At 34.8% G+C, this 13634-nt stretch overlaps 1 protein-coding gene and 1 long non-coding RNA gene across 5 annotated transcripts; one reads left to right on the plus strand and one right to left on the minus strand.

Annotated features, from left to right (window-relative positions):
* Nucleotides 1-676: 676 nt before the first annotated feature.
* Cog4 (conserved oligomeric Golgi complex subunit 4) lies at nt 677-6904 on the plus strand. Of its 3 annotated transcripts, none has more exons than XM_034321426.2 (10): nt 677-959; nt 1173-1370; nt 1510-1825; nt 1901-2109; nt 2172-2367; nt 2432-2679; nt 2767-2989; nt 3062-3328; nt 3386-3571; nt 3633-6904. In XM_034321426.2, exons 3-10 carry the CDS (start codon nt 1523-1525, stop codon nt 3888-3890), a joined length of 1890 nt encoding a protein of 629 aa, XP_034177317.1. In that variant the 5' UTR covers nt 677-959; nt 1173-1370; nt 1510-1522; the 3' UTR covers nt 3891-6904. The 3 variants fall into 3 exon arrangements, with proteins under 3 accessions (XP_034177317.1, XP_034177315.1, XP_034177316.1); XM_034321424.2 differs by having other exon boundaries at nt 678-1092; nt 1451-1825; XM_034321425.2 differs by having other exon boundaries at nt 678-959; nt 1451-1825.
* On the minus strand, nt 4574-11718 carry LOC117602891 (uncharacterized). 2 transcript variants are annotated; one of them, XR_013063131.1, is made up of 5 exons: nt 11592-11718; nt 8754-10731; nt 5893-8653; nt 5242-5813; nt 4574-5151 (listed from the first exon to the last, which is right to left on the minus strand). It is a non-coding gene; the product is annotated as an uncharacterized LOC117602891 (long non-coding RNA). The 2 variants fall into 2 exon arrangements; XR_004581074.2 differs by having other exon boundaries at nt 5893-10731.
* Nucleotides 11719-13634: the final 1916 nt, after the last annotated feature.

Here is a 13634-nt window from a genome sequence, read left to right on the forward strand (position 1 = left end):
ATTCATGAACGTTACCATTCTTTTTTATTTGTTTAATTCTACTTTATGTTATAACTAAAATAGATGCAATGTGTGTTGAGAAAACGTATTGCAATCTCTTCAGGATATCAAGAATCGAGAACAAATAATATAGCCATTGATCTACCGAAATTTATTACATATTTATTACATAAAACGAAGGACAATCGACATAAAAAACAAAAAGAAATGAAAAACATGTAATTTTTGGTCCATTTATTCTTTTTTTACATTTACAGAACTCCTTATTACTGAAGTTTACAATCTTCGTCAATTTATGTTTTACGCTTATACTTAGTTGATAAAACAATTCAGAAACCTTTTATTATGTCCTATCAATTCTAGAAAATAAATAAAATCAGAGGGAGTGATAATTGGTTCTTTCCAGATGTCAGTCTGAATAATTGTAATGTTTATAGTCTTTTATTTACTCAGTTGCAAAATTAAATGTCTTACCTGTCGATAAGTCGATAAAAATTCGACTCTTTCGCCATCTATGTAAGGATGGCTGAAACTACTCGACAATTTACCGACTGCAGGATTACCGATCGATAAGCCGGCAACTTACCGACTGTCGGAATAGATTCTCGAATAGTTTGGGCTGTGTTTGTATAGATGGCGCTGGAATTACGTATTTCAGAAATATGTAAGTTTGACCCCTGTGGCTCGGGGGGATTAGAATACGGCCACGGTATCCCCTGCCTGTCGTAAGAGGCGACTATAAGGGGACACACAAGCAAAAAATTGTAAAAGTATGGCGGAAAAACAGAAGCAAAAGTATGGCAAATGTATGAAACAATGTAAAATGCAAAAGAGAATGAGATTTGAAAAAAGGCGCACAAAGACCGATACTAGCATGCAGGTCTAATCTCATGAAGGGGTGTCTAGGACCCCCTCAGTAAACAAAGGCATGTCCAGTCTTCTACATCTGTAGTCACTGGGTATGTCCAATTTTGTTAGATCTGTAGTAGTTGATTTTGTTTATATATAAAGTAATATATTACTTCTATTATGGAATTACCTCCAGATGAACAAAATCTGGCACAGATACTCGATAAATTACATGAAGATGAGGTTTTATCATTTTTTTTATTTTTATATAAAGTTTAAATGATGTCTATAATAATAACAACTTGTAACATTTTTAATTGCAGATTAAAATAGAAAAAAATTTGGAAAATATACTATCAAGACAATGTTATGTAGAAGCAAAATTGCAAAATATAAGTAAAGTATTACCTAATGTTAATATAATACGTACAGAAGCTGAAAAGTTTTGTAATATGATTGCACGTACCAATGATTTAGCAGAGAATGTTAGTGCCAAAGTAAGACAGTTAGACCTGGCAAGGGTATGTAGTTATCTTTGTATGTAACTATTAACTGTATAATGTACCACAGTAGTAATCATTTAATGATTATGTTGTTTTAGAGCAGAGTATATGAATGTCAAAGACGTGTTAATGATATTCTTGATTTACAATTATGCAGTGAAGGGGTAGCTATGGCATTACGTAATGAAGATTATGAACAAGGAGCTGCACATGTTCATCGTTATCTGTCAATGGATCAACAATTATTAGAAAGAACAGCTGAAGATATCTTAATGGATCATACTAGTATTAGTAGTTCTTTAATCACTTTACAACAAGCTGCATTACAACTTAGAACAGTGGTCACACATAAATTTGATGAAGCAGTTAAGTCAGAAGATCTGGCTTCTGTTGAAAGATTCTTCAAAATATTTCCTTTATTAGGAATGCATGTAGAAGGACTTAAAAAGTTTTGCAGTTATTTATGTACAAAGGTAATAAGTTATACACATTAATAAATTCAGTTAGATAACAATTGATATATTGAAGTTATATATTTTTCATATCAGCTACATGAAACAGCACAAAAAAATTTGAAAGCTGCTTTGGAAATTAAAAGTAATGACAAAAGAGCATCAGTCATTTTTGCTGATACTATGACATTATTATTTGAGGGAATTGCTAGAATTGTAGAAATACACCAACCAATAATTGAAACATACTATGGTCCTGGAAGACTGTTAATGACAATTTCTATTCTCCAGAAAGAATGTGACAGGTAAGTTGTGTGTAAATACAAGAAATAATGTTAAATATTACTATTAATTACTGTTTAAATAGGCAAGCTAAGAAGATTATTGCAGAATTTATGAAACATAGATGTATATCTAAAAAAATACAAATGGTGAATGATCATCTTCGGAAACCAAGTTCTGAAAGGGTAGATCCTAAAGAATTTGATTTGCTGCTAGGAGAAATTACTATAATGCATTCACGAGCAGAATTGTACATTCGATTTTTAAGAAGAAGGGTTAAAGTAAGTTAAATATCTTTCACATAATACAAATTTTTCAAATAAATACATCGTTTTTATTACACAGAATGATATAGAAATTAGTGTAACAAATGATGAACAATTTAAAGATTTAATGAATGAATTTGAAAGTATTATCAGTAACTCTGATACAGCACGTGGAATGCAAGAACTTTTGGGTGCTTATCTTGCATTAGAAAGATACTTTCTTGAAGAAAGTGTTAGTAAAGCATTGGGAATGGATACTTTAGAACAGGATCAGCAAACATCTAGTATGGTTGATGATGTTTTCTTCATAGTACAAAAGTGTATCAGGTAGCAGAAAAATATTAATTATGTATTACATTAAGTAGTAGTATATTTTTACATTTTACTTTAATTTTATCAAATTTATCTACACAGGCGTTCTATGTCGAGTTGGAGTATAGATGGTGTCTGTGCGGTAGTTAATATGGCTTGTGGCATTTTAGAAGGAGAATTTGCAAATCGATTACGAAATCGATTACGACAAGGCTATCCAGCTGGATACTTAGATTTGGCTCAAGCTTATAGTGCCCTTCAAACAAGTATTCAACATGGTCGTTTACAAACTTCGGATACAGAACTCGCTCGTTTAACGTTTCTGGTAAAATTAATTACGATTTTGAAAGTGTTAAAAACTTGATAGATCTATACATCTAACGTATCTATTGTTTAGGCGTATCTAAACAATACCGACGTAAGTATTGAATATGTTGAGACGCTATGTAAGACCCTTAGTACAGAAATAGATGCCACGTTTCCTAATATGCAAGATAAGGATAGGGGTAAAATCGACAGTTGTTTGTCTGGTTTGAAGGGCGTTATGTCAATTTTGCGAGCTGTTACAGATTATGGTTTAGAACAATTACGTGTAAGCGCTATTAAACCTAGAGTTACACCTTGGGTCGATGCCTTCTCATCGATAGATCATCACATGAACGAGGTAAATAACAACTACGTAGAACCCCTAGTCATTTAAAACAATAAATTATATTTTCAGGATGATTTATTAAGATACGAAACGGAAGAACCTTTTGTACAAACCTTAATCATGAACTTAGACGGTTTGCTTCAAAGTTTTAAAGGAAGTCTAACAACAGCCAATTACGATGCGTTAATTGGTCTTCTTACTGCTGAAGTTACAGCTCGTTTAGAGAAAGTTGTATTAAAATCGACTTTTAACAGAGTACGTATATTTAAAATGTACGTGTTTCTATAAGACTATAATTAATTTCAATTCAATTTAGGCAGGGGGTCTTATACTCGACAAAGAAATTAGATCATTAGCAAGTTACTTGGCTGCCTTCACTTCTTGGTCTGTACGTGACAAGTTTGCCCGGCTAACCCAAATAGCTACAATATTAAGTGTAGAAAAAGTGGAAGAATTAGCCGATTACTGTGGTGCAGATGCAATAGCATGGCGACTAACACCCGCGGAAGTTCGACGAATAGCTTCTTTAAGAATAGATTTTCGCCCGGAAGATATAAAAAGATTAAAACTCTAAATTCTCATGTAGTTCAGTATTACAACTAACAATGTTATTCGTATTAAACTTACCCCTTAATAAACGTTTAGGTTAAATGTTTCGATCATATTCAGAAGAATCAAGAATTAATCGGATAACATCACAAATTTAATTTTAACTTTTTTTATTACTAATGAATTCAGTTTTACATTTAATTCGTTATAACGCCATGAATTAAATCAATGTAAATCGTTTATTCAAATTATATACGAGCGTACATCGTTTTCTTTATTTTACTTTTCTTGCGTTTGTCAATTTACAAATTAATAATTTTATGACATTTTTACTACTAGAATTTACGTAATTTCAACATGTGCAATACCCTTTTTTAAAAACTCACTGTGACATTTGTTTTTAAAATATCATAAAGTTTTTTATAATTGTACGGAATATTTTGCTAAAATGTCGTGTATGTCACAAATTTATCAATTGTAACTTCTAATGCATACATTACAAAATCGTGTGTTAGTTTTCTAGATCTCATAGAATTTTGCCATGTTGATATTTTTTAATGTTTCACAAATTTAAAGATGATGAAAAATGTATCTTCCTGTGAAGTCTTCAAATCTTCAATGTTGGTATCTTCTTTGAATAGCCTTCCTAATGAAATTTCAGCGTTGGTTCTTCTTCTTCGAATCCCACGAAGCCCCACGTTGATGCTGTCCTCGAATCCCACGAAGTCCCACGTTGATGCTGTCCTTGAATCCCATCAAGTCCCACGTTGATACTGTATTCAAATCCCGCGAAGTCCCACGTAGTCCCACGTAGAAGATTGGTAGCAAACTTTCCCAAATCCCATCAAGTCCCACGATGTTCCATGTTGGTAACTATCCACGTCCCACGAAGTCCCACGATGATCCCTGGTCCATGTTCCACGATGTTCCACGATGATCCCTGGTCCATGTTCCACGAAGTCCCATGATGATTACCGGTCCACGTCCCACGAAGTCCCACGCTGACTCTTGGTCCACGTCCCACGAAGTCCCACGATGACTACTGATCCACGTCCCATGAAGTCCCACGATGACTACCTCCTGGTCCACTTCTCATGAAGTCCCATGATGGCCCCTGGTCCACGTCCCACGAAGTCCCACGTTGATTACCGTGCGCCTCCCACGAAGTCCCGCGTTGATTACTATGTGTATCCCACGAAGTCCCACGTTAAAAATTGGTCTACATTTCAGGAAGTCTCGGTATTGAAAATTATCCGACTTCTATGATGACCCATGGTGAAAAAAATCTGCATTCCATAAAATCTCAGGTGAATAAATTCTCCACATATTAATACTTTCCATTCATTATGCGTTCACCAAAAAGACGAACTGATTACCTTTTTTATTTAGGTCTTCCATAAAACTCCGTACTGAAACGCCTTTTCTCCTGCCTATATTACTTCTATCGAATGCTGTTCCCACGTTATTTTATTTTCTTCATCTTCTTCGTTGCGCGTCATTTTGTGGTAGTATCTTTTCCTACTATACGATGTCCTTATGGTGATACTTTCTTCGTCTCATATAGTTTCTTGCTTATTCTTCATATAATGAAGCCCAAGGTAGTAACCTACTTTTTAGACCTCATGAAATCTAACTTAATACTTTCTTTTTATGTCTGACAAGTATACACTCCAATCTCAAAAAAGCTTTTTTTACACAAATTCCTACAGTATTCTTGGCGTTTCAGTTACTGGTAATGAGTTCTTTTATAAGTTCTAGTTTGACTATGTTATATCATTCGATACTGCATATGTAATTGCCCATTTTTCAATTTTCAATTCTTCAGATTTAGTTAGAAAAGATGTTGGAAAACATTAGATGAAGTACGTTTGAAATTCTTCCCTGTTTCTTAAATATTAAAATGTAACTCTTGATCAAATTCATTAAAATCATACTGCTATAAATAAATCTGAAAAGAAACAGAAATTTACTTAGTTTGATTTCCTGTGAACCAGGTTTGAAATTCTTTTAAATCAGACGAGTCTTACTTTTTTTAAATAAAAAGGAAGGCATTTTTGCTGGAACTCTGCATCCTGTATTCCTCTATCTCAAAATGCCTATACAACAGATCCTTTGAAAAATCCAAGTGGAAATCCTCAACTGCCTTCCCCCTTTTTGAACTCGCATTTCCATCATAGAATACAATAATAACGAACAATCCAGATATATATAGTCGACTTCAATTTTCGAGTTGTAGCATCAAATTGGCATTCAACTTATTCCTCCATTTTATATTTCATAATCCGGCCTTTGATTTTTCGTCAGAAAATAGAAGAAAACCCACGAACTCAACGAATCTCATCCGATTTTCCAGTTATTCGACAATCCAGAAAACTGCTAACAGCTGCTAATGACGAGCCAGAATACCACCAAATTCCGTAAGACAATGAATAGAGATCTAAATCGCTGTTATGCTTCTCCCAGATATTAAGATTTCTTGTTTGTACGAATTCTCATATGATCGTGATGATCGATTCCTAAAACATTTGGTTAGCTTTTCCGAAAGGGAAGCATGGAACATGAAAAAAAAATGTACGTTTACAAACTACTCCACATGAAATAACCACAATATAATTTATATAAATGATTAAATCCTAAATTGTCACGTTGTTTTAACTTATCTGCTGAGCATAGATTCCCATGAATTTGCGAGAACTGGGTACCAGAGATTTTACATATAGCATATACTTGCATTGTCTTTTCCACACGTTTTGGCAGAGATCAAAATGTATAATGGATACATGTGAGAATATTTACGTGAAACGTTCATTAGCTTCAGTCTTCGAACTGCTTCATTTTCTATGTTAACTTATTTTCTTGCGAATGTTATCTACTTAACAAACAATTAGCGGCAAGCTTTCCTGTCCTAACTCATCTCACGCTATTATATTTCTATTAAAATGGTAAATCAAGTCTGCAATCATACATTAAATTACACAAGCAGAAATCATATAAAATCCTGAATTATCAAACGAATACCCTAGAATAAAAATTAGTAAATTATCAAAGCATAATGCAACATTAAGAAAACACTACTACTGTAAATCACAAATTAACTGCATTTACTCTTTCAGTCTCTTCTTCAAAAGATTTGTCTTAGGAAAACTGAACTTTTTTTTCACTCACTAGAACTATGAATACTGTTAGTAACATGTTCATGGATTATCTGATACATAGCAGACTTTGGATTAATCATTTTTTGATGTTCAACGTTTCACAATTCCCACGTAATCACGAACTTAATACATATTTTGTAACTTTCAACACTTGTAACACGGTGTAACTGAACTTTAAAGTGAAACAATAACTTCATTTGAAACTGAATATTTTCAAAAATTTTACATTTAGCAAAGCACTAATCATTATAAGCATTAACACTATGTTTACACTCATCGAAAACATTCAATACCACGATTAATATTAATATTGAATCCTAATCAAACTGTTACTTACAGTTACTCGACAAAAACCCAATGATGTTGATTTTGATCTTTTATCTTCGTTCTGTACAAACTCGTTATTAAATATTTGCATCTCAAATATAATGAATTTTACTTTTTCAAATACATCTTTTAATACTTTATATCTAAAGTTTTTGAAAATTTTCCCATTTGCCATATTTCTTGTTCCTAATGTAATGAAAATAATGTTCTTTAAAGTAATATATACATACATAATGTACTTCGGTATACGGGGATTGCCCCTTAAAATAGCAGCTCAGTACAGTCTCATTACTCGACGAGTGAAATTTTCTTGCACTTCCTGAAGCAAAAATCAAATCCACCAAAGATACTCCAGAAAACATTATCAGTCATTTATACATTTGAGCAAGCCTAATTTGGTAACTTCATATGCTTTAATGCCGTCATGCTGTCGTTTGCAATTTATCAGTTTCAAATGTATGGTCAACTGCTAATATCTTTCTGTGAAGAAAACTCAATAGATTGTCTTACAGCCCTCCCCAATTTCTCCAGGTACTTCTCTCTCTCTCTCTCTCTCACACACATATTAAGTAGCCACGTGAACTCTATTAAAATTATAACACATGAAAAGCATCTTCACAGTATTGTTAAGAATCCATTGATGAAATACTCATGCTGGAATGGATCACCCCTCGTCGATCTAAAATATATCTTATCGAAGATAATGCTTTAAGCAAAATGAAAATACGTTTCTGTACAAGAGTATACTCTTCTCATCCTCTTCCATTCCTTAATCAATGTTTCGTTGTACATCTCCAAATCCTTCAACAGCCGAATGCAATTTAAGTGCAGAAAAAACTTACAATCGTATCATGCTTATTGATTACAGTGTACATATAGCTGTATCTGCTTCAAAGTACTGAAACTGTAGAATCAATATTTCTGCTACTACATAGAAAACGACCGGCTTGGGTGTATCCATCCATTATTAACGAATTCCATTCCAGATTTCATCCATCGCAGTTAAAGGATAGCAACAGCATCAACCCTGTAGCTCACAACACAAGATTGCATACCCAATTCCCCGATATTCCCCCTACTTATATATGCACAATTTTTACAAATTTGAACTGCTTGCAATTACGCTGTTACCTTCTTTTCACACTGCCTCTACTTAAAAGCGTAGCTTGTACTTAAATCAAGTATCTCATCGGTCAGTTATCGGTAGTAACTATGTCAGGATCCAGTTAGGATTTATACGTAACGTGTGTGTAGGTCAAGAAGCGTGCACAGTTGATTAAACGTGTTCTCTAGCCCATTTTTCTAGCTGAAACATAACATGTACTCTCTTCGCCCCTCCCTCCCGCACCCCCCAGCCATTCCAACCCACTTTCTACAAAGTATTCTACTTAATATACAGCATATACCTTCAACCAACATGAACGTGACGCGCTCCAGCAACAGAACCAATTGCCTGGCTGTAGTCGCTTATACGCCACCCACAATTTATCTTTCCAGCCACTCCTGCAGTATAAAACAAAGACACCCGAACAATTTCTTTGGAAAAAGCAACATTTCAAAATAATATTTATGAAGATACGTTTGATACCACGTTTTTTCTAATGACTTATAAAGAGATTGAACTCCTTTAAGCTGGACTTCAACTCACAGGGGTCGATCACAGATGTAACCTTAATAAGTACCTTCCACCTGCATTCCAATATCCTGATTTATCGCTGATAACAATACCTCCTTCAAATTAAAAATATCATATCATTCCGTTTCATGAATATTCCATAAATATTTTTACGTATATTTAATAATTTAATGGAATTTTATTCGCATATACTCCTCTATTATTTTGGAAACTTCGAAATACCCCTCAATCTCAAATTATACTGATGGAACAATACTTGGTATTTTGTGTCGGTTTTGTACGAATCAATATATATATATATATACTTCTATTCCTTTGTTTGCTCAATTTTTATATATACTTCCCATCAGGAATTATTTTGTTCGTTAATCTAGAACGTTATATTACGAAGATATCTTTTTCCTTGCTCTAGCATCTGAGGAATAATGCAGCAATACTAAATCTGTGAACGTAATTATCCAGTAGCCGATTGACGAAAAATCATGTTCAACTTAATGTGATATCGATATTCAATTCAACGTAATCATGTAATTGTTGAGCCCTTTTCATATAAATATATATGCATGCCCTTATAAAAATGAATTGATGCTACTTGCAGTACTTGGCCTTTCTGGATCATCTAGGTTCGAGAGACATGCATCGAATTACTCCATACCTCAGGAATCTTATTCCTAATTGAAACGGGGCTATATACGGTTTCTTCGGGTGTGCGTCCAGTTTAGTCGACCTCGCATGGTACACGCGTCAATGAGTAGAACACTCGCGTAACGACTTGGTATCGGAAAACCTTCTGGACCTGAGAAAACATATTTGCACAGGTAACGGATAAAAGGGATTAAGCTCACCAAACAGGATTTGCTCGAGTGTGCTGCGCTGTTTGTCACGGTATTGCCTATGTTCAACCGCAGCCCCGGATGATTTTTCAAGACTTAGTCGACGACGATCGGTTGGATTCTCAATACAGAGAAGCATGGAGAATGTAAGATACTTGGACTTGTGTGTATGACTTCAGCATTGTGCGTAATTCGGCCAGCGAACTTGACGTGAGTATTTCTAAGAACAAACATGATTTCCCCTTTTTCCTTATCCCATAACCACATCTCACCACTCCTGATCTCTCGCATACAGACAGACGAAATAGCCTCGCTGATGACCAACCAGCTTGATTACGTGCGTAGATCTCTTGCATGTGATAGAATTTTGTAAGGTGTATGCCAGACTGAAAAGGATTTTTGGCATTAATAACGGTGATGATTAAAGTGATTACAGAAAGAATTGTCAATTTTTCTTTTCAACATTTATTATCTTAATTCTTTGGCTCCTCTTCTGCTGTATCACAATGGTTACAAAAAAAATTGTTCAATTAACGTTTGGCATGATATACAAATCCCTTCGAACGAAAGCTATCATTAAATCTATGTGTAGTATCTAAAATGTACTGTACAAACTTTTAGAAAATTACACAATACAAATACATAACGTTCTATGTAAGAGTCGGTGTGTACTTCTGAAAAAATAAACAATGGATCAAACGCTCTTTGAATGGTTTTTTTATGATTTCAAATGGCATTATTTTACAAGAAATTTGCAAAAGGAAATGCATTTGTTCCGATACAGTTTACAAACCAAACCGATGAAAGGCGTAGATTAGAAACATTGGGATCCCCCTTTCTGCGTGTACGCCCAGCATCGTCACTGCGAACGGCAACCTCCCTCCGCCCGTCCCAATGCCATCTCAAACGGCGAGACTGCAAGTAAAAAATATCCAGATATACACCAGGATAGTAATGCGACTTCTAGTCCCGCAGTACCGACACATCACGGATGCGGTACTGCATTATTCGAGATTCCTTCGTAGATGGCGCTCTGTTAAAGTCGATAAGATTTCATTGACAGAACACTGCTAACGATATTATCTTCTTCTGAATCGGGTTCCCATCGCGTTCCTAGGTTTTTCAGACCCAGGAGCTTCCTTTTCAAGTCTCTTCACCGCTGCAACGGTACTTTGATCTCACCCAATTTCGACATGAAATTGTCCAAACTGCTTAATTCCGGACACAAAGGACCCTGCCATGGATTCCTCTCTTCGTAACATTTTGAATTCTTCAGATCTTCGGTATTGTAAAAGTTGCAATTCGTATAGTCTGCGTCTTTCAAGAATTGCTTTTTGAATTGTTGCCATTTTGAAATGCGAGACAATTGTTTACTACGCAATTCATGTTCGGCTTTGAAAAGCGCGCAAGTAAGCACTGCTTCGACACGTAAATCACGTTTACGGTTACGACGACACATTAATTTCTTGCAGCGGACTCTACTGATCCAATTAGCTAATTGTTCGGTATGACTCGGTCTATCGACATCGATATCCCGAACTCGATTGCTGGCTACCATGATTTCTTGCTTCTGAATATAGTTTTTTTTCTTGCTTAATTGTTGAACTCGGGTGATATCTTCTTTCCAACGACGGCACAAGGTAAATCGATATTCTATCTTGATCTCTTGAGAAATTAACTTATTACGAAGATAATAGTCGCCACACGCGTTCTTTACGACTTTAACTCTTTTTTTTTTTCCACCTAATTACTGAATAAGTAAAAGGTACACCAACCTGTATCTGGCTCGGGTTTTTCGCCGAATGGAAGAAAAACCCCACAATAGCGAGACTTCGAACCAGCGAGCAAGATACAGCTTCACCGTGTGAGGATGACTCAGGAAATGCCAAGGCGTCACCCCCCATACCTGACTTATATACCCTCCACTTCGAGTTAAGTGGTGTTCTTACGCGCGATCGATAGAAAGTAGTTCCTAGTAAATCCTAAATTATCATCAATTTCTTCGAAATATGCTTGTTTATTCTATATTTAAGTATACACCTAACAATTTTCTATTAAATTTCATGTATTCTGTATAAAATTTAGTTAAATTTGTCAGTTTTAAACAATTATCTTCAACGTAAGAATACGTCGTGCGGTCAGTTTCCCCACCACTTGCATGCCTTTTCATACAGCGTCGTAGTGTTCCGTTGCAGATAATTTTCAGCGTTGCCAAGTTTCTTCGAATCGTTTCGATCAATGTTATACCACACCTTAATTTTATTGGATTTTCCCGAATTTTCCATTTACGTATTATATTTTATATGCATTTTTAGGAATGAAGATAAACGTACTACTTTGTACAGTTATAGGTTATGATTTGAAAGTATCGCTTACGATGCCAAGCACTTTCTAAAACGTCGAATAAACGTTCTTTCAAAAAATTAAAGATATTAGACGTAAAATAAATTTACTTCCAAACAAATAACTCATAAAACAATGTTTCTATTATTAACAACAATAATATCAAATAAATATATATCTTGGGAAATTGATTAAAATAGAAAATGTAAATTTATATTAAACAAATCTATGTTTTTTCTTTTATTGCTAGTAAGGGATTGCTTTTTTTAATTAACATCCATTTAAAATCAAACTGTGAGTCACGTAATTGATCAAGGTATTAATTTAAAAATATAAAAATACGCAGGCATTCTAAAACGTGGCAACGCCGGCAAGAATAACTGTCTTTATACGCAAGAAATGTAAAAGGACGCTTTCCTTTCTGTTTATTTTTATTTTACAGAGATAAAACCATACTTATTGTACATACACGTATAAATTTAAAAGCTAAAATATAACAATAAACATGCTTTTCCTATATATATGACGTAGATACTTTTCTTTGTCAAGGCCTTATGATGCACTAATTCGTAATAAATGACGCAGAAAAGATACGTTTCGAACACGTATTTGTTCAATCATTTTAAAAATAGTATTTGTGATGTAATAAAATACATATGAAAGCATGAGTAACATAATGACGAAGTAGAAACATATTCCACTATATATACATCCTTCCTTTAATAACGTGGAAACATGCCTGTGAGTGTCGCTGAGACGTTGTACGCATGCCCGAAAACAAGGCAGAAAAATGTTTAAGTGTATGTAAGTAAGTTTTTTTCATCCCTACATTCCCTGCATCTCTTCATCTCTTACAACCCTGCATTCTTTTAATCGCTTCATCCCTTACACCCCTACATTTTTTTCATCCCTACATTCCTTACATCTCTGCATCCCTTACATCCCTGCATTCTTTTCATCCCTACATTCTTTTCGTCGCTTCAACCCTTACATCCCTACATTTTTTTCATCCCTACATTCCTTACATCTGTTCATCCCTTAATAGAAGGATTTTATGGAAAAGCCGACGCGAACAGATGTGACGTAACGTTCCCAATTCCTAATACAATGTTCATTATTTTCTGAAAGCTATATACAGTGACTAGTGTTACTGTATATTGGCGTATCATTTGTGTTTTGGGGTCTCCGAAACCCCAGGATAGACTCAGGTCGTACCCATTACTAGCCCGAACAAGTGTGTTTCATGATTTGTTCGTTTTTCGTTCTTATACTTCGCTAGATCCGGTCAAACCCATCACTATTCCGAACAAGTGAGTTTCACGATTTGTTCGTTTTTCGTTCTTATATTTCGCTATTTGCTTCGGGGTCCTGAGAACCCCAAAGTTGCATTCGGGGTTCCTGAGAACCCCAAGACTGTATCCGGGGTTCCTAAGAACCCCAAGATTACGTCAGGGGTTCTTAAGAACCCGAAGACG

Source organism: Osmia lignaria, chromosome 12 (genome assembly GCF_051020975.1).
Source record: "Osmia lignaria lignaria isolate PbOS001 chromosome 12, iyOsmLign1, whole genome shotgun sequence".
Lineage (NCBI taxonomy): Eukaryota > Metazoa > Arthropoda > Insecta > Hymenoptera > Megachilidae > Osmia > Osmia lignaria.